Raw genomic sequence first — 23,643 nt, 5'->3', positions numbered from 1 at the left:
CGCGTGCGGTCTGCAATTTTCCGGATGCTTAGTCATAGAATTCAATGACTTCAGCCACGGGCGAAACAAGGTTGATGAACTATGCCCAACGTTGGATTAACGTCATTGTGCACATCGGCTGCAGCCTCGCGATCAATTTGCTTGTGTCTCAAATTTGAAGTGTGCTGCTTGCCTAATTTTCGAGGAGTCATTGAAGAGTCATTGAATCTTGCGGCTCGATTTTGACGATTATTCCAATCGCAACACGAGCCCTGAGTCACAACAGCACCAGCACCATCACAATAATGGACGCAAACATACATGTAAAATCCCCAGCAATAAACAAGTCTCATTGAAGGAATTTCGACAAAGAAAAGGGAATTACTATCAAGAGACAATCCTTCGCCATGCTCTCCGATTTGCCATCGGAGATCATCTATCACATCGCAATCTATTTACCGACCGCAAATGCATTGGCAAATCTGTCGCGAACTTGTCACAGGCTGTACAAGATTATCTCCACAGATGAGTATCGACTTTTCCGAGCCTTAGTGCAAAGCAAATTTCCCTGTACCCCCACACCAGCGTTCTGGAAAGATGCAGCGTGTGCTCTCACGTCGAGGTCGCGAGCCCTTGACAGACTCGGCGTATTTGGCCGCTTTATCGTCTTGCCTGAAACTGTCACTCGGATCGGCTGTCAACAGACGACTCGACGAGACAATCCTACCTTGGGTTACAGGCCTGCAATTGATTCCTACGAGATATGGAATGGTGCGGCCTGGGCAGATCGGAAAGAAGTGCTCGCGTGGGGTGCGGCACATCAACTCGTTGTGCGAGTAAAGCAATCGGGCAAGAACCCACAAGAGAATTGGATTCTTTTCAATGACCTGGAAGAAGTCAGTAGCTACGAGGATATCTGTGGCGTGCACCTCATGCGGCCAGAGTCGAACAAGAAGGCCGATACAGAAAATTTGATTTTTGGCCGCAGGAGGGGCGACATTATCCACCTTGCGATTTCTCCTTCTCAAGAATACCATGAGTATCGGAGAAGGTTCAAGACATATGGCTTGGAACTTGACAGAACAGATGTCAGTCAAGGCGCACACTCGACACTATCCGCTCACTTTGACGATGGATCGATTGCATTCTACAACACCGTCAGTGATGAAGAGGAGGTCGAAGCATTCGCCTGGATCCGCAATGAGACTGGCAGCCTAGGGCGTAGTCGTTACTCAAAACTGCTTTCCCCATCAAAAGTCGCTGTGGCGACCGGGGAAATGGAGAGTTCTCTTTCGATTTCAACAATTTCTCCTGACGGGGTCTCCCTTGATCGGGTGGTAGATGTTCATTCTTTGGACATAGAGGAGCGCATCAATCGCGTACATGCTAGTGTTACTTCAATTGCGCCCCTCGATACTCTACAATCTCACATCGAGTCCCCGGGTAACATATTTCTTGCTGCATGGGGTGATCGTACTATACGGTTTGTTGTCCATATCTACAGTCCAGCTGAAAATTCAAAAATTGCTAGTTACTAACATCACCTTAGACTTCACGATCTTCGTTCCCCGCGATCTTACGAAAAAACATATCGCGATACAACAGATGGAAATCTTGTGTATTGCGTGCATCCGATTGGAAACGATCGGTTTTTGGCTGGATCTAGTGGTGATGGTTTGGTGAAAATGTTCGACTTGCGCATGGGGAGAAGCTACAATTATCAAGAAGCGCAAAGGCCACAGGCATCAAAGAAAAGCAATAGAGAAGATCGACCAAGTATGGATTTCTCCATGTTTCTATCTGCCAATCTCCCACCAGATCTCACACGCCATATTCCTCGCCCTCACAGGAGGGGTCGTCAATCTTATCGTGGCCCCATCTACAGCATGTCCACTCCATCTCCATCATCACCAACTGTGTATACTGGTGTCGTGGACGGTATCATCCGCCTTGATTTTGCCTCTACAGATGACTTGACTGGCCCAGCAAAGGAATGGTACGACTATAACCTCGACCTAGGCGTGGAAAAAGGACAGCCTGGAGTTGCGGCCGCTGAAGATCAAGTGTTTAAAATTGCGGGCTATGAACGCCCGGCTCAGGATGATTACACTACCACTTCCAAGCTGCGAACACAGCATGGATACTGGTATATGATGCCCAAAGACCTGGAGAATGAGGTGGTGACTGGCTGGGATAGGCGATGGGAGCCGCTCGCGAAACCTGGTGCATGGAGAAGGCGGGATTAAGAGGCACACTTAGATCTATGGATTTACACTACTGAATGACTGCATATACGGCGAGTTTGAGACATACATATCGGACGGAATCCGGTATAACATACTCCGGATAAATCGAAAAGAAACCCATAATCAAGAATACCTTGGCCTTTCCATGTTCAAACCATGGTCTAGGCCAGGCGCCGAATCCACGAAAAAATTATCCTAGAGGCACGACGTTTCATGTGTTTCGAGACTCGGATCAAGGTCAAGATGTCTTGCTGCTGGATTTCCGCGCGGTAAATGAGCAATTTGCTCTCTTTGTCGCCAGTGATCGGCATTTTCAGACTGCACCATGTGGTTTTCATTTAACATGATCAAACCAGAGTAGCCAGAGACGCGACCAAATTAAACAACGACATTGAGAAAGCAGTCCATGGGAAAGAGAAATTGAATATTATCAGACGTATTCGCGTTATTGTCATAAGACAAGTAAGAAAACGAAAAAAAAAGAGTAAGAAACTAACAGACTTCTGAGAATTCTTACAGATTCTCAGGTCGGAACCAATCCCTCAAGAGACCTCTGCGCCTTAAGACCTCGTTGAAGGAGCTCTTTATAAGCTATCAAAAATCTCGTCAGCTCAAAGCTTTTTATAAAGGGGGTAGGGGTCCATGTACATTCTGTTGGTTGAGTGGCTGGCTGTCCTGCCGGGACGCTAGGATATTCGATGGCGATTTCAGGGACGGAAATCTTGCTTCAAGTCAGAGTAGCACTACATTAAATTTCGTGTTCTGTTTGACGTACATGGTGGGCTTGAAGATCCGCATAAACCAAAGCAGCTGTCCTCTTGATATGATCCAACAGACTTTTCAATTCCGACGGTTTTGCCGAGGACCAGAATGGCGGAATACGGTACTTTGGGGAAAATTGTCGCAAGCTAACCCATCGTATTGACGACGATGGAATATTGTAGTTATTTTTCGCCAGCCAGCATAGTAACTCCATGTGAGTGTATGCAAGAAATAAACCTCGGCTGGCACACTGGTCCTCTTGTCTTGCAGCGTTCATTAGTCTCCCATCCGATTCGGCGCGAAGGGAATATTGGTTCAAGAGCTCGCGGATTTTCTTCCTGTCCAGCCGATTTCTCTCCAGATTTTTTTCGATATTTTTTATAATAGCGCCTGTCTTGATCAGGAAGTCTACAGCCGTAGTCTTTTCGTGGGACACTTCTTGCGAGTTTCCATTCTGTGTTTGGGAAGCCATTTCAGTTGTACCGTATTGGAAAGCTGGCCGTAAAGCTTATGATAATTAGTGCATAGAGCAAAATAGAACTGCTCTTGTAACCAAATGTCATCATGGCTTACTATTATACCAAAAGTTGAACATGAATTGGGAGCAGGTGATCTATGATTAAAATTTCTAGAAAACCAAGGTTCCAGCACAAGTAGGCATTAACAGATAAATATACCTCAAGAACTAATCATAGAAGGCCTTACTTGATGAAGAATGGCAGGAATAAACTGGTCATATTTTTGCTGAATGCGTAGTGTTCTTCGGCTGGTCTAGCCGGATGGCGGGCGTTCCGCTGACGTTACCACTTGAAGCCACTCTCAGTATTTATTGGCCAGCCGTGATTTTATTACACACTAGCGGGCTATTACAGCCTAATCCATGGATGATAATGCTAGTATCTAATGACCGCCCATACTATACCGACCGTATAATATAGTAGCCGCTCAAACGAGTGAAGACAACGATAGTGCCTTCCAACTAGTTTTTGTTTCTTTCTACCATCACATACTATGTTAATGGACGGGACACACACTCAAAATAAACGAAATCCAAATGAAACCCATGCCTGGATCCTTGGCAGCGGCACTGCATCTCTCGCGTCAGCAGTTTATCTAATACAGCGCGGCAAGCTGCCACCCCAAAATGTGCACATTTTGGATTCACACATATCTATGGGAGCAGCATTGCACGATATGGGTGACTCCAGCCAAGGATACGATCAGTTCGCAGGATGCCTGCCCGTCCCAATAGGAACGCCTTTGAACGAACTTCTGGCGTCCATTCCCTCGGGGAGGACTCAGGACCCCACAGTGCTGGAAGAGATCAGAAAGGCAGAAGCGAGTCATATGCCCACAAACCGGCATCACCGAACTAAATTTATTGTCCAAAGAGGAAGGAGCAAAGAAAATCTACAAGTCACTAAGCTGGGCTTGAGCGTCAAAAACCGAGTCGATTTAGCCCTGTTGATGCTCCGAAGCGAGAAACGCCTAGGTAGGAATCAAATTAGGGATTTCATGTCCAAAAGCTTCTTCGAAAGCATATTTTGGACTACATGGGCCGCTCAGTAAGCCAGTTCTCTGGTGTTTGAGTTGAAATTGAACTCACGCTACTAGATTTGGTTTCCAACCTTGGCATAGTGCCATAGAATTCAGACGAGCTCTCCGTCAATATCTTAGGCAATATCCTTACCTGAGTATCCTGAAGTGCTTGGATATCACTGGATATTACCAAAATGAATCTATATTCCGACCTATATACCTCTATCTTTATAACTTAGGGGTGGAATTTCTCTTTGACACCAAAGTCACGGATATCATTGTCACCACTGTCCAAGACGGCCGGCAAAAGATATCCAGATTGAATCTTCTTGCGAATGGATTCCAAATCACAAAGGAGATAAACACAGAAGATATAGTTATTATTATGCTGGGTTCCACCGTCTCAGGCTCGTCAACCGGTACAAATAGTCACCATCCTGTTTGCAAACGTATTGAGCCAACCGACGAGCTTGATGAGAATTGGGCATTGTGGCTGGAGCTTGAGACTAACCAGCTCATATTTGGCAATCCCTACAACTATTGTACTCGCATGAACGAATCGACCTTAGCTTCCTTCACAATTACCACCGCAGACGCTTCTCTCTGGGAATTTTTGGCTTACATAACGGACGATGGAGAAGCTGGGACTATGATAATGCTACCGGAAAGCAATTGGAGGTTACGCCTTTGCGTACCTACTCAACCCGTTTTTAGCCAACAGCCGAGCGATACCTACGTGCTTTGGGGCTTCATGTTGCTCCCCCAACGCAAGGGAAACTACGTTAAAAAATTGATGGAACAATGTTCTGGTGCCGAAATCCTCGCAGAAGTGCTTGGGCATCTTGGATACCCAGCCTTGGTCCACCACACCATGACAATTCCTCGTCTCATGCCACGGATGACTTCCATGTTACTCGTCCGCTCGATGACCGACCGCCCTGAAACCGTACCTGCAAAGTCATTGAATTTTGGCTTCGTTGGCCAGTTTGTCGAAATTCCGCGGTATAGTGCCGTGGACATTAGTTATGGAATTCGTACTGCGCAGGAGGCTACATCGCGACTGATGGGGATTCCTTTGCCGGACAATGCGTATGATGACATTTCCTCTACTCCCGCGAATTTGCTAAGACTTTTATCCTGGAAATGACTCTTGCGTTAAACTCGTCGTGAGATACTGAATGATCTTTTACTACGATTTAATGGATATTTTCTATCGGCACAGGAAGCTTGCCTTCTCTCATTGTTGTCCTTCATTCAGTAGAGTCCCCTCTTGGGTAGCCTATCCCTTATCTTTCAATCAACTTGAAATGAAAAGAAAAAAGAAAGCAAAACGCCCTCATACTTTAAGTCGGCGGCAGCCGAGACAGGAAACCCCCACACGCCAGACATGCATATAGACTCGGACACTGCCACTAGATCGGTGGTTATGATGAATGCTACCGGAAACTTGATCTATCAAACTTTTTGTGGTATACTTTTAGCTCGAAAACAACATACAACGTGCAAATTGCACGACAAAATATTCAAATAGCTCCATAAGCGCCGTGCTGTGTAAAAGGGGGGCCAAGGGAATCCAAAGGATAGCGAGAAAGCAAACCATTGGATCTCGTTGAAGCCACGATAGTTAAAGAGCAACTCCACTGGGGCATAACTGGAGCAATGATGGATCCAACAGGCCCAAAGCAAAATGTTTCTCTCTGTTCTAACTCGAGGTCATCGCGATTGACCTGTTTGTTGATGGGTATCGAGAATATCGTTTAATCATCAAACTTGAAAGACTTGCCACCAGACAGGTCAATGGGACCGCCACGGTAAGAGCCGCGCTTCTTCTTGTTCTTCTCCTTGGTAAAGCCCTTTCCGCGAGTAACTGATAGATCGGCGAAGGCGCGGTCGGCGTAATCATAGGCGACGTAAGTGTTGGAGGGGAGATGGCTGTAGTCTTGCTGGCTCAGCAAAGCGAGAGGAGTGGGTTTGGCACCGGTGTGCTTCTTCTTCGCATAGCCATTGCCGGGAGCAGGGCTGGCATTAGAAGAAGACGTCTGCTCCTCCGCAGCCTGCTTCGTGGGCTCATCAGCAGAGATGGTAGCGCTGGTATCCGAAGAGGTACCGCTGGCAACCTTGACACCTCCAGCCTGATCGTCAGAGCTATCATCAGAGCTGTCGTCAGAAGAGCTAGAAGAGCTAGAGCTCGAGGACTCCGGGAGAGGAGTCTTGGCTGCCTTCTTCAGAGCCTTGGAATCGGCCTTCTTGGCAGTCTCCTTTTCGGACTCAGAAGATTCGGAGTCAGAGTCAGAGTCGCTGCTGGAGCTAGAACTAGAGCTAGAGTCGGAGCTAGAGCTGCTAGAGCTGCTGGAGCTAGAGCTAGAAGAGTCGGAGTCTGACGAGGAGCTGGAGGAGGAAGAGCTGGAGGAGGACTTGGCCTTCTTAGCCTTCTTGACCTTGGGGGCATCGCTCTCAGAGGAAGACTCGCTGCTGGACTCGGCCTTGCGCTTCACACCGGTAGGCTTCTTCACAACGGGCGCGGGTGCCTTCTCATCTTCATCCTCATCATCGGCATCGCTGTCAGAGCTGGAAGAAGAAGAAGAAGAAGAAGAAGAAGAAGAAGAAGAAGAAGAAGAAGAGGAAGAGGAAGGAGCAGGAGAGGCGCGGGATGGCTTTTCGTCTTGCATCTCAACGTCGGAGTCACTATCGCTCGAGCTGTCGCCGTCGCTGTCGGAGCTGTCGCTGGAAGTGGAAGACTCCTTCTTCTCGGCATTCTTGTCCCAGGATTGGAACAATTCCTGCAGAGACGGGGCGTTCTGCGCATCAGTGGCCTCGCCTGTCTTCTTCAGGTCCTTGGCGAAGGCGGTACTGGCATTGGAGTAGCCATTATCGGACAGGAAGGTCGCGACAGACGAAAGAAGTTGAGGGGAGATAGTAGGCTTGGAAGACTCGACCTGGCCAATCGTAATTGCTGTTAGTGAAATTCTTTGTTGTCGATCATGCAGATGATGCGGGTGATTCTGAATTTGTGCTCACCTTCTTAGTCGAGACCTTCTTGACGGAAGTCGAGTTCTTGCCCATGGTCGCTGGGGTTGAAGATTCCAGTATTTGAAACGAAAGGAGGACTGGAGAGAATCAAGTGAAAGAGAAGCAGGTGGACCAAAATTGGCTGTCTGGAAATGCTTCAGGAACGGCTCAAAGAAAAAAAAAAGTATACCGAGTGGGCGGTGAAGATATAAGAGCACATGATTGGCCGACCCCCGAGTCACGTGCACTGTATAAGAATGTGATGCCTCAGGCAGTACACAATGCCTCCCGTCGACTAAAAACAAAGAAAATGGGCCGCATGGTCTGCGAGTAAAAAAAGAACAAGATGTGAAATGTGAAAATCTTTTCTAAAATTCTATCTCACATTAAAAAAACTGCACCGGACATTGTTGCATAGACCGGTTGAAGTGGATCATTTAACCACTGTAGGATTCATGGTCCTTAGGTAACCAGCTTCCACGTTGGGAGCTCCGCCCTGCCCGCTACCCCAAACAGATGAGTTCAAGTTAACCCCAGAACCCCTCTCTCTACCTCCCACCTAGCCCTGTGTCGACTTTGTCCTCTTGCGCCTTCTTGCTAGCTGTGCCAGAAAAGTGTGCACAGGTCGCTATTAATCAACTACCAATTCACAAACCGGGCGTAGGCACCGTGCGCGCGGGAGTTCCTCGGCTGGCCGATCTCGACTACCTGATCATGTCCCCTTGATCTTCTGGATTCCACGACTGATATTGGTGTCACCTACCTCGGAGAAGACGCCGTGATGAACGGTCCTAATCGTCCCCGACCGCCTCCCCCCGCAGACCCGCGACGCGGGGGCGACCCTCGCAATGGCGCATCTGATTCCATGTCGAGAGCCGAGAAGTTCGAAGACGAGAAGAAACGCATTATTCAGAGTTGTTACTCGAAGAAAGATACTGATGGAACCTGTAAGTTATTGCCTTGAGCTCTTGCTACCTTCAAAGGGAGCGAGCTCCTTTTGCCCACCCTAGGGGATGGCGATGTATGACGCCGGTGATGTTACGGGGTACCCCGGATACCCATAGCTCTCCCGCTATCGCGAACTGCTTCTTATATGGAGACATGTCCCCATTCCCCAGATTATCATAGCTGACCTCTACTGTGTTCTAGTGAACGAGTCCTATATTACCCACGTTCGCATCACGGAAGATGGCACGCACCCTTCTACCCCTGCCCCACCAACCGTGGCGCCTGAAAATAAAAAGCCCCGAGTAATCATTGTTTCCGTCCGGAAGTCTGGGAGGGTTCGAATGCATAAGGCTCGTGAAAATAATGATGGATCTTTCTCAATTGGCAAGACGTGGATGCTTGATGACCTGACCTCAATCCAATCATATACCGCATTCGTCCCAAGATCACCCGTCGAGCAACAACATAAGGAATGGGCCGGGACCCTTGGATTCCTGGTGACTGTGGGAAAACCCTATTACTGGCATGCTCGGAGTGCCAAGGAAAAAGAGTTCTTTATCGGCAGCCTAGTCAAGATCTACAAGAAATATACCGGTGGAAAAGTTCCCAATCTGATCGGCTTCGATGAGAGGGAACGGCAAGCGCTAGTCGGAACAGCCTCATCAGGATCTCCAGTACCACCGCCATCACGGAGTGGTCCTGCTCCACCCCCAGACGTTGCACCTCCCGCCCAGCCGCCGTCTTCTTATGGCGGCCGTGATCCTAGCCGTGATGGATCGCGTGAAATTAGACGGAAACCCTCCGAGGAGCCGCCTCTTCGATCCCAGAAAAGCCGAGAACAGATGTCACGCCCATCTACGGGATCCAGACCTCCTGCACCCTCTCCATTTGGACCTCAAAATCCGCCACCTGCCATCTCTCCACCCCAGCGCGCAGAGCCAAAGACCTTTTTTGACACAGACGAAAGCCGTCTTAGCATGCAAGATGAGGCTCGGCCATCCTCATCACGAAGTGGCCAACCTTCAACGCTTGCAGCACAACCCGTCGAGGCTAAACATCTGGATTCACAACCCAGCGCTGATGCTCTGCGACCCACTACTCCGGGTTCACTTGCAGGTGATACTCAGGGTGCAGGCCCAAGCCCTAGCCAGTATAAACCATATCGTGAACCTGTCGACAAGGCACCCGCGATGGAAAACCCGCCGCAACCGCCACTGGAACAGAATGTGCCCCAAGAAGTTTCTCCGATGGTACTCGCCGACGAACCGAAGGAAGCACCTTTCCCCGAAACAGAGGCAGCACCCGCGCCACCGCTTGTTGACCCGGCAGTGGCATCAGAAGCGATGGCAGCATACGACACCTCTGCATCGGCTACAGAGTCAGCCGTGGAGACGCCAAAAGAACCAGCCTCGGCGACCGCATCCGACAAGACACAGGAAGGTGACGAGCCTCACCGTCCAGGGTTAGGCCCTATGATTAAGAAAAAGTCGGCCAAAGACGTCGCAGGTGCCTTCCGTAAAGCTGCAAATCTGCATGGCGCTTTCAAGCCGCGACCTGGTGGAGCTGGTGAGCGGCTCCTTGCGGCGGCCAAAAAGCAACAAGGGCAAGCACAGGGTCCTGAGCCAGATGGTATCACCGGCGTCGTCCCGGCCCCTTTTCTTTCTCGCACCGATAGCGATACACCTAAGAGTCCCGTGGGTGATGCGATGGAGAAGGGATTACCAGTATCAACACCACCAGCACCACTCCCTCCAATGCCAGCGGCTGTGGAGCAACCTCAAAAGGTGGAGACGCCAACTGTTGAGGTTACAGACCACGCAACAGAGGAGGCAGCAGCTCTCCCGCTCCCCAGTGAAGGATCTAAAGACTCATTGACGGAAGTTGGTCGGGTGGAAACTCGTTCAAGAACTCCATCTCCGGCAGCCCAAGGCCGCCGACGTCGACGCCGTGAAGATCACACCCTCAAATACTGTCAAATCCTTGGAATTGACGCGACTGTGCTAGATGGTCGTGGTATTGACTTTGACGAAATCCTTACCGATCTCGGCTGGAACGGACGGTTGAGTGACGAGCAAAAGATTGAGGATTTGGAGGCAGATGTGCGTCGTGAGATTGGACGTGTCGAAGCAACAAGTTGGCTGGGCAATCTGGAGCAGCAAGAAGGAAAAGTGGAACAACTGGCGGTTCTTATCAACAAGACGATCGAAGAGTGTGAGGAGCTAGACGGACTACTAACGCTTTACTCACACGAACTCAACGTAAGTGGCACTCACCCCCCCCCGATGAATTTATACGCTAACATTCGACAGACCCTTAATGAAGACGTATCGTATATCGAAGCTCAGTCGCAAGGCTTGCAGGTGCAGACTGCAAACCAGAAGCTCTTGCAGAGCGAATTGCAGAATCTCCTCAAGACGCTTTCCATTTCCTCCGCTGAGATGCGCCCACTCAAGGAGGCCACTCTAAGCAACATGGACGGCTTGAAGAGCACCGAAAATGCATTGTCGACCCTCTACAAGGCCATGCTCATGATCGATGCCGATATTGGGCAAAACAAGCAGCGGCAAGCAGACGCCAGTGTTGGTGTTTACGCTAATACGGAGATTGGCCAGATGCGGGCAATTAAACAAAAGAAGGAGGAGTACCGTTCCACCGCACTGGCGTTCTTGCAACGCCTCAAGCAATTCATGTCACTTGCATTCAAGCTGGCAGAGCAGAAACGCACTGAGACTATGTCTTCGGTCTCAAAGGATCCTCAGAAACTGGACAACGCGGCGCGGCAGGCAGGCCGTGGCGAGATCTGGATGTTTAACCCTCTCATGCTGTTCGCTCGAGAAGTGAGCACATCCGAGTGGCATAGTCTGCTTCACCAATACGAGCAGCAGTCCAAGTCATCGTACCAAAATGAGTTCCGCGACAATAATCTGGCCTGGAAGAGGACGGCTCGCAAGCCTACCGGAGATGAGCAAGAGCTTCTTTTCACGCACCAAGAGAAGGAAAAGGAAGGCGAAGGCATCACCATGGCCGCTCGAAAGCTTACTGTTCGACGAGGCAAAACGGTTCGAGCTGCCGCAGGGCACCGCCTGGGCTCTGGGGAAAAGAATGTTGCCAAGGGTAAAGTTGAGCCGTGCGAGGCGTTCGCCGGATCGCTGCGTGAGACCTTGAACATGATCACCGAAGAGCAGAATTTTGTTGTTCAATTCTTCCATCTCGACTCCCTTGCTACCACCGAATACTCTGATCTTATTGCTTCACAACCTCCGGAACACCGATCCTGCCCAGATTTCTCTGCAAAGCAATCCCATGACCCGGATCGCGCAATGGCAAAGCGGGTCGAGGGAGTCATGGACGAGCTCTATTCCTTTTGGCCAAATGATATCCAAAGCATGGTGGATTGGGCTCTGCAGGCTGACCCTATGTAAGTTTCCACCTCCCTGCTACCATTCCCCGTGTTTTTCCCCTTGAGGTCTCTGGTTCTAACAAGTCCCCAGGCAAGGAATCGGGATTTTATTTGCTATCGAGGCGGCCATGGCCGATCTCGACGATACCAATCAAGAGTTCATTATTCACAGTCTTCAGAAAATGCACTCTCGCCTGATGGGACTGTTCAACCGATTTGTCGATGATCAGATCCGTGGCGTGGAGGACACCAAAGTCAAAATCAACAAGCGAAAGGGAGTCATCTCCTTCATGCGTGTTTTCCCCCACTTCTCGACTGCGGTTGAGAACATGTTATCACAGCCATCGGGTGAATTCTGTGACATTCGAATCAGCGTTAATGACGCTTATGAGCGAATCAACCGAGCCATGTGGGAGTCGCTCAAGTTCATCGCCAAGGAAGCTCCCGGGCAGCCACCAGGCGTCTCTGCCAGCGCCGGAGACCCCGAAGACAAAGAGATTCTGAACCACCACATTCTTCTCATCGAGAACATGAACCACTACGCGGAGGAAGTTGATGTGCATAACCTGCCCGTTCTCCAACGTTGGGTGGACAAAGCCCACCAAGATTTCGCCGAACATATGAAACTCTACCTTGACGCCGTCATCCACCGACCGCTCGGCAAACTGCTCGATTTCATCTCGTCGATTGAAACGATTCAGGCCAATGGGAGTACTGCCGACGTCGCCTCCCGTACCAGTCATTCTCGGGCCGTGGCTAAGAAGGTTCTCTCCTCGTATGATTCCAAGGAAATCAAGCGCGGCATTGAAATGCTTAAGAAGCGGGTGGAGAAGCATTTTGGCGATGCGGATGACCCTGGATTGAGCCGCAGCCTGGTGATTAAGGTTCTGCGCGAATGTGAGGGGCGGTACGAGGATGCCTGGGACCGCACACGTCGTATTATCGACACGGTGTATGAAGGGCAGTTGGAGCTGGAGTGGCGTAAGGAGGACTCGGCAGCGATGTTCCGGAGATAAGGGAACTTGAACTGATTGATCTTGTTGGAAGTCGGGGCAGCATTCGGTCATTGGTTGGGCGTAATGGTTTTGACCGCATGTTCATGTATATCGAGGCTACAGCATCCATAATCGTTGCTGGATTGGAATTTAAGATATGATCGGCGCGATGCAATGATTGGTTCACTGGGGGCCCACTGGTTCGAGGCCTCATTTTACGCCTCCGCTCAGGGGCACACCCTGGTCTGTGCGTGATAATATTAGTAGAATAATTTGATAGGAATACTTGACATATTCATATATCCAGATATTCATATTCATATATTCCACGACGAGGCTGTACCGAGGTAGACCTCTGGCACTACTAGGGTCCCCTACTACTAGTAACTGTGTGTAGCCGTGGTAATTTTACTCTTTCTCCATCCCACGGACTATGGCAACTAGTTCGTTATCTCCAATAGGCTTAGCTGGGGTACTCGTACTCTATTTAGTCGAGTAATTTTAAAATGACCAGCTGGCATTGCCTTGAAAAGGCACCATCTGGGTAGCTATTTTCTATACTCCGTACTACTACTAGTATTCTTCTAGTAGCAACCTTGCTGTAGTTAACTTTCCTCTGCTGCAGCTGGGCAGCCACTCAGGCAGGGGAGCTGACCATCAATGGATTCCATTAAGTGCTGCCCTTCAGTGTAGCCCAGATCTGCAATTAAGCGTACCGGTAACTGTCAGTAGTCAGTACGAGTAGACGTGGCGTGTCCAATTCTCATGCTAGTAGTAGTAGTAGTAGTAGTAGTAGTAGTAGTAGTAGTAGTAGTAGTAGTAGTAGAGTAATGGGGGTCGGTGTGGTGTGTGGGGGGAAAGTGAAGATCGGGCGATTTTCGATTCTTTGATCGTTCTCATCTTCTTTCCTCCCCTCTACCCTCTTCTTCTCTTCTTCTTCTCCTCCCAAATCTTTATTCCTTCCTTTGGTCCTTTGCATTTGATCTTTTCTCCTATCCTATCTCTATCTCCTCCTTTTATTTAATTCTTTCGGTGAGTTCCCCCCCCTTTCGTTTCTTTCCCCACGGTTACTTGTGTTTCGCCGGCGTTCGTCGTGGCTCCACTACGCGAAAGGTTTCGCAAAGGGGGCACGGTTACCCCAATGCTTCGGACCCTGACGAGTTACGAGTTTCGCTACTGGCCGCGCGTGGCTGGCAATTGGCAAGAAACCTCCTCATTTCTCCAAGCTGCATCCTTTTGCTTTTTTCCACTCCCAACCCTTACGCTTTTCACGCTTTTCGGCCCCCTCCCCAGCCTGCGAGCCCATCAGCCCCATCCGACTCTCCCCCAGCACTCTCTAATCATGAGCCTTTAGATCTTTCCAGCTGTCGCATACCTTCAATTCGCTTTCGCCCACATTCTTTTCCTCTCCTTCCTCTCCTCTATCGCTCCGATAACCTAAATTTCCCCACTGCATGTCGCGTGCCATTGACCGATCCAACATTCTTCATCGTGGATCCCTGCCTCCTTTGCTTTGAAACGGTTCGGAACGTCGACCCCAATCCCACATTCCGCGGGGATTGGCACCTCTAGAGACCGTTGTCTCAACCTGGGATCACGCCTGGTCAATATCGCACACCACAGCTATGCCCTGGCGGCCGCTGCCTCGCATTGCCTTTGCGGTGGCTATATACCCGTTCCACCCCTCCTCCCCGGCGGACCTCCCCCTGGAACTCGGCGACGAATTGTACATTATTGAACAGGGTGGCTCCGATGGCGAGTGGTGTCGAGGATATCTTGTTGCGCCACCATCACTGCTCGCAGGCTTATCGAGTACCAAGGGCCAGACCCTCGAAGCCCGTGTTTTCTCCGGAATCTTCCCGCGGAACTGTGTCGAGATCCGAGAAGTGCTCGGCGATGGCGACGGCTACAAGGCACTCCTGAATGGCGATCACAAGAGTATAGATGGACTGACCCTGTCTGGCTTCGAGGCCGACCAATTGACTCGGAACAGCATGGCCTATTCTATGGCCGACTCTCAGGCTGGCGGTGAAGTGTCGGATGTCGTGGTCGCGAAGAAAGGCAAACCGGCACAAATTACGATACATAAAACAGACGATCCAGATCACGCAAGCCCGCGCTCTTTTCAAACATACCCGACAGGATCAATTCCCCATACTCCAGTGACATTTGCACCCCGCGACCCTAATGCGCCGAAGCCAGCCGCGCCAGTGCCCATGCTAAAAATTGGCGACGAGACCCCGACATCTCTCACTGAGCCGCTCGTAGATGAGATCGCTTCATGTCTCCGCGAATGGCATTCCACGAATTTGCACGAATTGCTTCTGGCTCAGCAATATGACGTACTGGAAGAGATGTCGACAATCGTGCAGGAATTGGATTTCGCCAGACGACAATTACTGCACAACGTGCTGACGAACAAGGAAAAGGAAACACTCCGAGACGAGACTGTGTGGAAACTCGTCAAGGCCAACAAGATGCTGAGCGGGGATGTCATCGTCCGCGACCCGGATCAAAGAGGCCGACTGCTGACCGGTGACGACTCCGCAATCCAATTGGCCAAACTCCAGTCTGAAATGAGCATGCTTGATAGCCGTCCTACCGTCAGCTCCGATTCGACCGCCTTGCACCATCTTCTCTTGGAAATAAACGCCTTGTCTGGGAATACTACGGGTCCGGTTTCTCTTGGAATGCAGCTTTATTCGCGGTCCGACGCAGGGTCCTTCAATCCGTTATCCGAAACGTACAACTTGGACATTCCATCTCCAGACAAATTTGTTAGCCTTACCCAGAGCAACAAGTTGAAGACACTATTCACTGAACTCGCTGCAACCGACGTTGGAGATGGATCTGCCAATGGACGCCAGCTATACCTCGTTGCCTCAGTGCGGGCCCCCGAGATGCGCACCTCTGCCGATAGTACACCGGTATCACGATCCTCGATTTCCAGAGATGGTCCAGGATCTCCCAAGGCAGGCGCAGCGGGAGGTGTTCAACCTTCGGTTAAGGGAAGCCTGCGGACACGTCGGAGCATGATGTGGACTCCCAAGACACGGGCTGGAAACAGTTTCGACCAGCCCAACAAACCCGCTGTCCAAGGAGTCCCACGATCATCTAGCAGTTCCTCAAGTGCTAAGGAGGTGGCGAATCCACAGCCCACCACCATCAAAGACTCCAATGCCATTCGCACAGTCGGTGTCGGAATTCTGGAAGTATCCCCGGTCCTTCGGCAAGAGCGCGATACTGAGCAGGTGATCAACATCTGGTCTGCGCCCCGAGATGGCGAGGAGGGCGAGGGACATCCCGATGGCTTCGATAAGCTTCTCCGTCATCTGCTTCCAAGTCCCACTGGACGCTATGTGCGCACTGGACCAGCCGCGCGTTTACATGTTCATCTGTACCCCTTCGCAAGCACCGACCCCGAAGACCTTGTTCGCCAAAGCCCCACGATCCTTCACGATGTGATTCAGACCCGACGCATCGGGTTTTCCAAAGCCCCAACAAAGCCTCGATCTGATATCTATGTCACTTTATCACAAACGGTTTTGCCTCCGGATGCTCTACTCTCTCATCCCACTGCCGGCCAAATACCTTTGTCTTTCCTTACTGGACTTCATAATCTTCAACTTACCCTGGAGGTACGGGATGCTGCTGGCGCACGGGTAGACCGCTGCGTCTTCCCATCTTCAGCTCCTATCTCACATACAGCCTGGCGGACTACAATTACTGAGCGCGGTTCTGCTTGGAACCAGACCATTCGTCTCAAGATCCCGACCGAGCGAATTCCAGGCTCGCATATAATCATGAGTGTTGCGGATGCGCCTGAATTCCCATTTGCTTTAGCTTGGATGCCCCTCTGGGACCAGCAGGCATTTATTCGGGATGGAAGCCATTCGCTTTTGCTTCACGCATATGATAAGCAGACCTCAAGCATGGAGAATGGAAAGGGAGCTTATTTGAATCTTCCGTGGAGCTCACTGGGTAAAAATGAAGCCGCCAAGGATGAAGCGATCACAGGTCCCCTGGCAACCTTGCGCCTCGAGACTCACCTGTGCAGTACAGAGTACTCCCAGGATCAGATCATTCTGAGCATACTCAACTGGAAAGAACGCCCTGTTGACGAAGTGCTTGATACCCTGAAGCGACTGCCCTTTGTGCCAGAGATGGAGATCGTGAAGCAGCTCCGCGGGGTCTTTGATGCGCTTTTCGGCATTTTGGTTGAGAATGCTGGCAACGAAGAATATGAAGATATTATCTTTAACAACCTAGTAACCGTGCTTGGCATTGTTCATGATCGACGATTCAATCTCGGTCCCTTGGTCGATCACTATGCCGATGAGCAGTTTAACTTCCCATTTGTCACCCCGTGTCTTATTCGAAGCTTTCTGCATCTTCTCAGTGCTGCCACTGATATGCACCAGTCGCGGAATCTTCGTGCCGCCTTCAAGGTCGGACGACACTTGCTCAAGTTTATCATTAACGCTCGCGAACAGCAAAAGGCGAAGGAGGAGGGTATTGGAATCACAACTGTTCAATCGACCTTCAACCGAGACTTACATACAATTTTCAAGTCCATGGAGAGTTTGATGAAGAATTCTTCCCCGGCGCTAGTGGGAAGCAAGACTCTCATCGTCCAGCACTTCCATTCTTGGCTGCCCGAGCTATCCAAGGTTCTAGGTCGGGATGAAATGATTATGATTGCTCTGAGTTTCATGGATTCTTGCAAGGATGTGACTGGGATGCTTGTGCTTTATAAGCTGGTGCTTATCCAGAGCTACACACAGTTCGAGATCTTCGCATCCGGCGAGGAGCGACAAACCTTGATCTCTAGTTGCGTTGGCTGGCTTGCTCCCTATTGGGGATCTACAGCCGGTGTTTCTGACCAGTATCGGGACCAGGTCCGTCTCAGCAGTGCGATTGTGGCTCAATTGCTCACACAGCCAGACGCTCAACTGTATGATTTTATGCCGAGCGTTGTTGCCTCATACTGTGCTATCTCAACGGAGGGTGTTGACGAGACCGAGTACCTATCTCTCCTTTTCAGCAAGGCATTCCCCTTCCAAGTCAAGACATCGAAAACTCCGCAGCCATTCGATGAGTCTCTTGTCGAATTGTCTGCCCTCATGGCAGCTCTAGCGAAGATCGTGTCTCCCAAGACACCTAACATGAAGGACCTGGAGCTTGCAACCTTCATTGCGCAAGCATTTGAGGCCCACAATTCCATCCTGGATTGTGAAGCCTACCCCGAGACCTGGTTCAGTATTCATGTTTATAACCACCGTGCCGCAATCAAGGGTCTCGAGCACTTGGCGTTGCTTCTGATTGATAAACTTCTTCCGAGCCCCGACGACGCCGACGAGTTTGACACCAAGCTCTGGGAATCTTTCTTTACCACCTTGCTAAAGGTCATTTCCAGCGACGCTCTTGCCCTCGAGACGTTCCCCGAGCAAAAGCGACGGGCAGTCTGGAAGATTGCTGGCGATGTTCGCGAACAGGGTGCAGACCTCTTGCATTCTACATGGGAAGCGATCGGTTGGGACACATCTGACGAGGAAAGGGAAAGGTTCGATTTGAAGAAGTTGGGCGGCTATCAGGTTCAATATGTTCCTAACTTGATCCCTCCCATCATCGGCCTTTGCTTGAGTGTCCACGAAGGACTGCGTCATGTTGCGGTGCACATTCTGCGCACTATGATATTGAGCGAGTGGGATCTGAACGAGGATATCTCGATTATCGAAACAGAGATCATCTCCAGTCTGGACTCTCTGTTCAAATCCAAGCAAATGAGTGAAAGCGTGAGCCAGAAGATCTTCATCACTGAGCTGTTGGACGTGTTCGAGGGCGACGCAGATTCCGACGAGGGTCTTTTCAATGCTGTCAAGGGTCTCATCTCTACTGTCGACGAGCTGCTCGATCTCCTGGTTGCTTCTCAGAGTAGCACATCCACCCAAAGTTTGCATGCCCTTAAGCTCATGGAGTACATGAAGGATATGGGCCGCGAAGATATCTTCATTCGTTACGTCCATGAACTGGCTGATGCCCAAGCGGCTGCTGGTAACTTTACTGAAGCTGGCCTTGCTCTTCAATTCCACGCCGATCTCTACGAATGGGACCTCAACAAAGCTCTCCCTGAGACTCTGACCCCAACCTTCCCCGAGCAGACCGCATTCGAGCGCAAGGAGGCATTGTACTTCTCTGTCATCCAGCACTTTGAGAACGCCATGGCCTGGGCACCCGCTCTCGCGTGTTATAAGGAGCTTGCTGCGCACTACGAAAGCACCACGATGGACTTCGCCAAGCTCTCTCGGGCCCAGAGCTCAATGGCACGTATCTACGACTTCATCGCCAAGGGCGGAAAGCAATTCCCGCGCTATTTCCGAGTTGTCTACAAGGGTCTTGGATTCCCTGTCAGTCTGCGCGATAAGGAGTTTATATTTGAAGGATCAGCTAGTGAACGCATGGCTTCTTTCGTTGATCGCATGCAAAGAGAGCATCCTACGGCACAAATTATGTCTTCTGGGGAGATCCCCGACTACGAGGGCCAGTTCCTGCAGATTACCAGCGTTAGCGCCCACCGCGACGTTGCTCACCCAATTTATCAGCGGTCTAAGGTCCCGCATTCTGTCCGTGAGCACCTGCTGATTTCCGACCCGGCTCGATTCTCTTCCACGTCAAGGCGACACACCAGCAGCTCTGACGTGCGTGAACAGTATGTCGAGAAGCTGATTTTCACTGCTGCCGAGTCATTCCCGAATATCCTGCGCCGCAGCGAGATCGTCTCGGCTCAAGAAATTGCCCTGTCGCCTCTTCAGACGGCACTCGAGCGAACATGCCGCAAGACGCAAGAGCTGCAACTTCTTGAACGCCGGGCTGCATCGGGCGAGGACAGCGGTCTGTCGAATCTGACTGAAGCCCTGGATCAATTGCTGGAATCGCGCGGGTCATCGTCGAACTGTGTTGCGATGTATCGAGTGTTCCTGGGCGGTGCTCAGGGTACCAAGGAGAAACAAAGTGATATCGCGGAAGAGGATGACGAAGAAGAAGATGAGGAAGAGGAGCCGGAGGCTATAGATCCTATGGAAAATGCCTTGGCCGTCGCCCTCATCGACCATGCTCTGGCGATCAAACATGCCTTGTCCCTCTATCAGCGACCCGCCCAACAAGCTACCCTGGCCGAGCTTCATCGACGCTTCGAGGAAGTGTTCGAGCCTGAGCTGGCATCACTCTCGACTTCTCCGCCAGAATATTCCTCACCCACCCCTACTCAGCCTGCCCGTCGATCTCCCTCGTCGTCAGAATACCGTCGAATTCAAGGCGTCCAACGATCTGTCAGCCCCGAACAGGAGCTGATTCGGGCGTCCCGCGGTAATACACACACTCGTAAACGCTCGGAACGGCAATCGGTCAGCCAGCGGATCAGCATCATCAACCCGTTCAAACGGCACGGAGCATCCAATTCCATCTTCACGATCCAGCAATCGGATATTAAGGGCCAACTTGACCAAGAAGATGGTGGAGACGACGACGCGGCCACCATCCACAGCCGCGCCACGAGCCACTCCCGCGGAGGGAAGTGCGACAAGCGTCGCAGTTGGTTTGGCGGTGATAAGATCAAGCACGGGTCCTCTCCTTCGGTAGCAGCCGTTGGCGAGGATACGCTCAAACGGCGAACCTCACGCAGTGCTTCCCGCGATACGGGCGCACAGTCTCAAGATGGTCGTAGTCGGGCAGGGTCTCAGCATCGCGGCCCGACTGCCAACACGACCGCCAGCTCAGAGCGACCGGCGCCCGTATCTAGTGGTGGCTGGTCAACTCTTCCTTCGACGCGCGATTATTCCCGTCCGGTGACACGCGATAGTGCTAGTGTTAGTGCTAGTGCTCATGCTCATGCGGGGATCAATGGAAGCGGCGGCCACACAGCCACTGCCACGACCAATACCCACGCTAACCATATCAACTCCTCTAACGCCAATGCCAACGCTCATGCTAGTGCTAATACTAATGGCTATGGCCATGGCAATAGCAATGCAAATGGAGTGCGCGATTCAGTGTTTCGGCGATTCAGTCTGCTCAAGGGTGTTGGTCGGAAGAGTAGCCGGATGGATTTCAAAGCTAACGGTACGCTGCCGGAGGAGTAGAGGACCAGAGGACCTCCCTGTTGTGAACCCTTCATTCCTTTCATATTCCCTTTTTTTCCTTCATTCGCCTATTTACCATGTCTCATGCTCCTCTTTCTCCTCTTTCTCCTTCTCTTCTTTGATGTGACTTACTACTACTACCTACCCCCCTTATACATTTTGTATTGATTTGTGATTTATGGACTGGGATTTGGTGCGGAGTTTTACGAGATAGATACCAATGGAACTCCGATTTCTTTCAATATTGTACAAACCTACTTTAAAAGGATGAACCTTGTTACTCGTACGAGATGAGAGGAGGTAAAAGATGAAAGCGAAGGTCCTGTGGCAGTGCACCACTTGGCTTCCTTGGCTCAGTGCGACTCACCAGAATCGAACCAATCACAAGTGAATCGACGGGGATTCAATTGATGAAAGGTGGAGAGATCGTCCTGCAAAAGCTCCCTCTCCTCTGCAAATGTTTCCTAAGCTGTCAAAGCTCGACCCACTTTGATCGAGGCTGTGCTGGATTTCCCCCTTCTTGTACGCTTTGCACCACTTTCCACCACGGATCTTCCTCCATTACGTCGTTTCAATCCACGGGTTTCGTTTGTGGCTGGAACATCCCCCCCCGCTGTTCAAGTTTCATTCAAGGTTCCAAAGGTTACCAGAGAGCTTGGCTACCCAGATGTGTATGTCTTCTCTCCTTTCCTCTGATCTCTCTAATCTCCCTGACTTCCTCGACTGACCCTCCTTTGCTCCCCTCGTCCCGCAGCTTCCGTTCCCTTTCGGACTCAACTTCGAAGTCACACTTTCGGTCCAACCAGAAAGATGTCCGGCACTGGAACTGGCAATGGCTCCTTAAATCCCGGCGAGCACACTTCACTACTCGGCCACCCACCCTCCCCTCCCCGGTTACTCGCCGCATGAGGTGCAGAATCATGGCAATCACCATCATCACCCCAATGACTCTCGTGCCTGGGTTCGCTGGCCCCAGCATGTCGTGCGTCTGACTTGGTTGACCCTGGTCCGCGATTATGTGAACGTGCTTCTGATCTTTGTGCCGCTGGGTATGGTGGCTGGTGCCCTCCATTGGAATTCCACTGCCATCTTCGTCCTGAACTTCTTCGCTATTATCCCGCTCGCCTCGCTGTTGAGCTTTGCGACGGAGGAATTGGCTGGTACGATGGGTCAGGCACTTGGCGGTCTGATGAATGCTACTTTTGGTAACGCTGTGGAATTGATTGTATGCAATTTTCCCTCTTCAGTTCTTCAGTTCTTCATATCTTCACGCTCTTTGTGGAACTCTTCCCTTCCACAGTTGCTGACGCTCGATCGATATCTAGGTCAGCATTATCGCTCTCAAGGAGAACCAGATTCGTGTCGTTCAGGCTAGTATGCTGGGTTCCATTCTCTCCAACATCCTCCTCGTCCTGGGTTGCTGCTTCTTCGTCGGCGGTCTCAAGTACTCCGAGCAGAGCTTCAACAGCACCGTCGCCTCCACCATGTCGTCCCTCATGGCTGTCGCCTCTGCCTCGCTGATCATTCCCGCCACTCTCTATGCCGCAATCTCCAGCTCCTCCCACGATGGCAACAAGGAAGCCCAGGATAACATCCTCACCCTGTCACACGGAACTTCCATCATCCTACTCATCATCTACGTCATGTACCTCTATTTCCAGCTTCGAAGCCACGCCGAGTTATTCGAAGAGACCAACGCCAGTGACACTGAGGGCGGTGCCGGAGCCGCCGAGGAAGAAGAGGAAGAGGAGCGCCTGCTCAACCCCTGGGCTGCGACCGTCGCGTTGATCGTCGTGACTATCATGGTCGCCATTTGCGCCGATTACCTCGTCGGCAGCATCGATGATCTCGTCCAGACAACCGGCATGAGCAAGACCTTCATCGGTCTGGTCCTGATTCCCATCGTCGGTAATGCGGCGGAGCACGTCACGGCCGTTGTGGTCGCTTATAAGGATAAGATGGATCTGGCCATTGGCGTTGCTATTGGAAGCAGCTTGCAGATCGCCCTTTTCGTCACTCCCTTCTTGGTCATCTTGGGCTGGATCATGGGTATTGAGATGACCCTGCATTTCCAGACCTTTGAGACTGTCGCCTTCTTCATTTCGGGTCTGGTTGTTACCTTGCTTATCCAGGATGGCAAGTCGAATTACCTGGAAGGCGGCATGTGTCTTGGCATGTATGTTATTCTCTCCTCTCTCCGATCTTTCTTACTCCAATCCTTTTTGTATATCCCTTACTGACCCCGATTTCAGGTATCTCATTCTCGCCCTTGCATTCTACGTCTACCCCGATGACGTCGGTGATGGAGTCGGCATCATGAACAACCTTGCGAATTAAAATGGGTTGGTCTGTCTACCCTACGTAACTAACTAGTACTGCATATTGTAAGAGTTGCGCGAGTGAATAATCCCCGCTACTTCCGGCTCGTCAGAGCTGTCTGCTGGCCCAGTTGGGTGGTATATCTCATTTTTTGTCGCAATAGCCAAGCTGGTCTGTCTTATTGTGTCTTCAAGAGCCCTTGGACATACTGTCCTCTGTTTTTTTTCCCCTTGTCTATGGTACATTCTTGTGTTTATATCCTTATCTCCGAATTGAATGAAATTAAACAAACCTCTTCTCGGATATCC

General features: G+C 50.9%; 5 protein-coding genes across 5 annotated transcripts; 4 read left to right on the top strand and 1 right to left on the bottom strand.

The window, feature by feature from the left end:
- Nucleotides 1-386: 386 nt before the first annotated feature.
- N7481_000984 (F-box protein) lies at nt 387-2,225 on the top strand (the record flags this gene model as incomplete). Its single annotated transcript, XM_057260203.1, has 2 exons — nt 387-1,462; nt 1,529-2,225. 2 exons carry the CDS (start codon nt 387-389, stop codon nt 2,223-2,225), a joined length of 1,773 nt encoding a protein of 590 aa, XP_057128035.1.
- A 1,773-nt stretch (nt 2,226-3,998) lies between these two features.
- On the top strand, nt 3,999-5,673 carry N7481_000983 (oleate hydratase; the record flags this gene model as incomplete). Its single annotated transcript, XM_057260202.1, has 2 exons — nt 3,999-4,552; nt 4,602-5,673. The coding sequence occupies 2 exons, from the start codon at nt 3,999-4,001 to the stop codon at nt 5,671-5,673; spliced, it is 1,626 nt and encodes a 541-aa protein (XP_057128034.1).
- Nucleotides 5,674-6,283: 610 nt separating this feature from the next.
- Nucleotides 6,284-7,589, bottom strand: N7481_000982 (nucleolar and coiled-body phosphoprotein 1 family protein; the record flags this gene model as incomplete). Its single annotated transcript, XM_057260201.1, has 2 exons — nt 6,284-7,462; nt 7,545-7,589. 2 exons carry the CDS (start codon nt 7,587-7,589, stop codon nt 6,284-6,286), a joined length of 1,224 nt encoding a protein of 407 aa, XP_057128033.1.
- A 727-nt stretch (nt 7,590-8,316) lies between these two features.
- On the top strand, nt 8,317-12,899 carry N7481_000981 (GTP-Rho binding exocyst subunit SEC3; the record flags this gene model as incomplete). Its single annotated transcript, XM_057260200.1, has 4 exons — nt 8,317-8,482; nt 8,685-10,741; nt 10,793-11,901; nt 11,975-12,899. 4 exons carry the CDS (start codon nt 8,317-8,319, stop codon nt 12,897-12,899), a joined length of 4,257 nt encoding a protein of 1,418 aa, XP_057128032.1.
- A 1,604-nt stretch (nt 12,900-14,503) lies between these two features.
- Nucleotides 14,504-23,353, top strand: N7481_000980 (guanine nucleotide exchange factor DCK1; the record flags this gene model as incomplete). The annotated part of the gene is made up of 5 exons (XM_057260199.1): nt 14,504-20,996; nt 21,495-21,687; nt 21,872-22,241; nt 22,342-23,192; nt 23,269-23,353. 5 exons carry the CDS (start codon nt 14,504-14,506, stop codon nt 23,351-23,353), a joined length of 7,992 nt encoding a protein of 2,663 aa, XP_057128031.1.
- Between the last annotated feature and the right edge of the window lie 290 nt (nt 23,354-23,643).

Source organism: Penicillium waksmanii, assembly GCF_028829765.1.
Source record: "Penicillium waksmanii strain IBT 27052 chromosome Unknown utg000001l:1.0-4852451.0:1.0-4856178.0, whole genome shotgun sequence".
NCBI lineage: Eukaryota > Fungi > Ascomycota > Eurotiomycetes > Eurotiales > Aspergillaceae > Penicillium > Penicillium waksmanii.
Note: the sequence above shows the minus strand (reverse complement) of the source record. Positions and strands in the feature narration are given on the sequence as shown.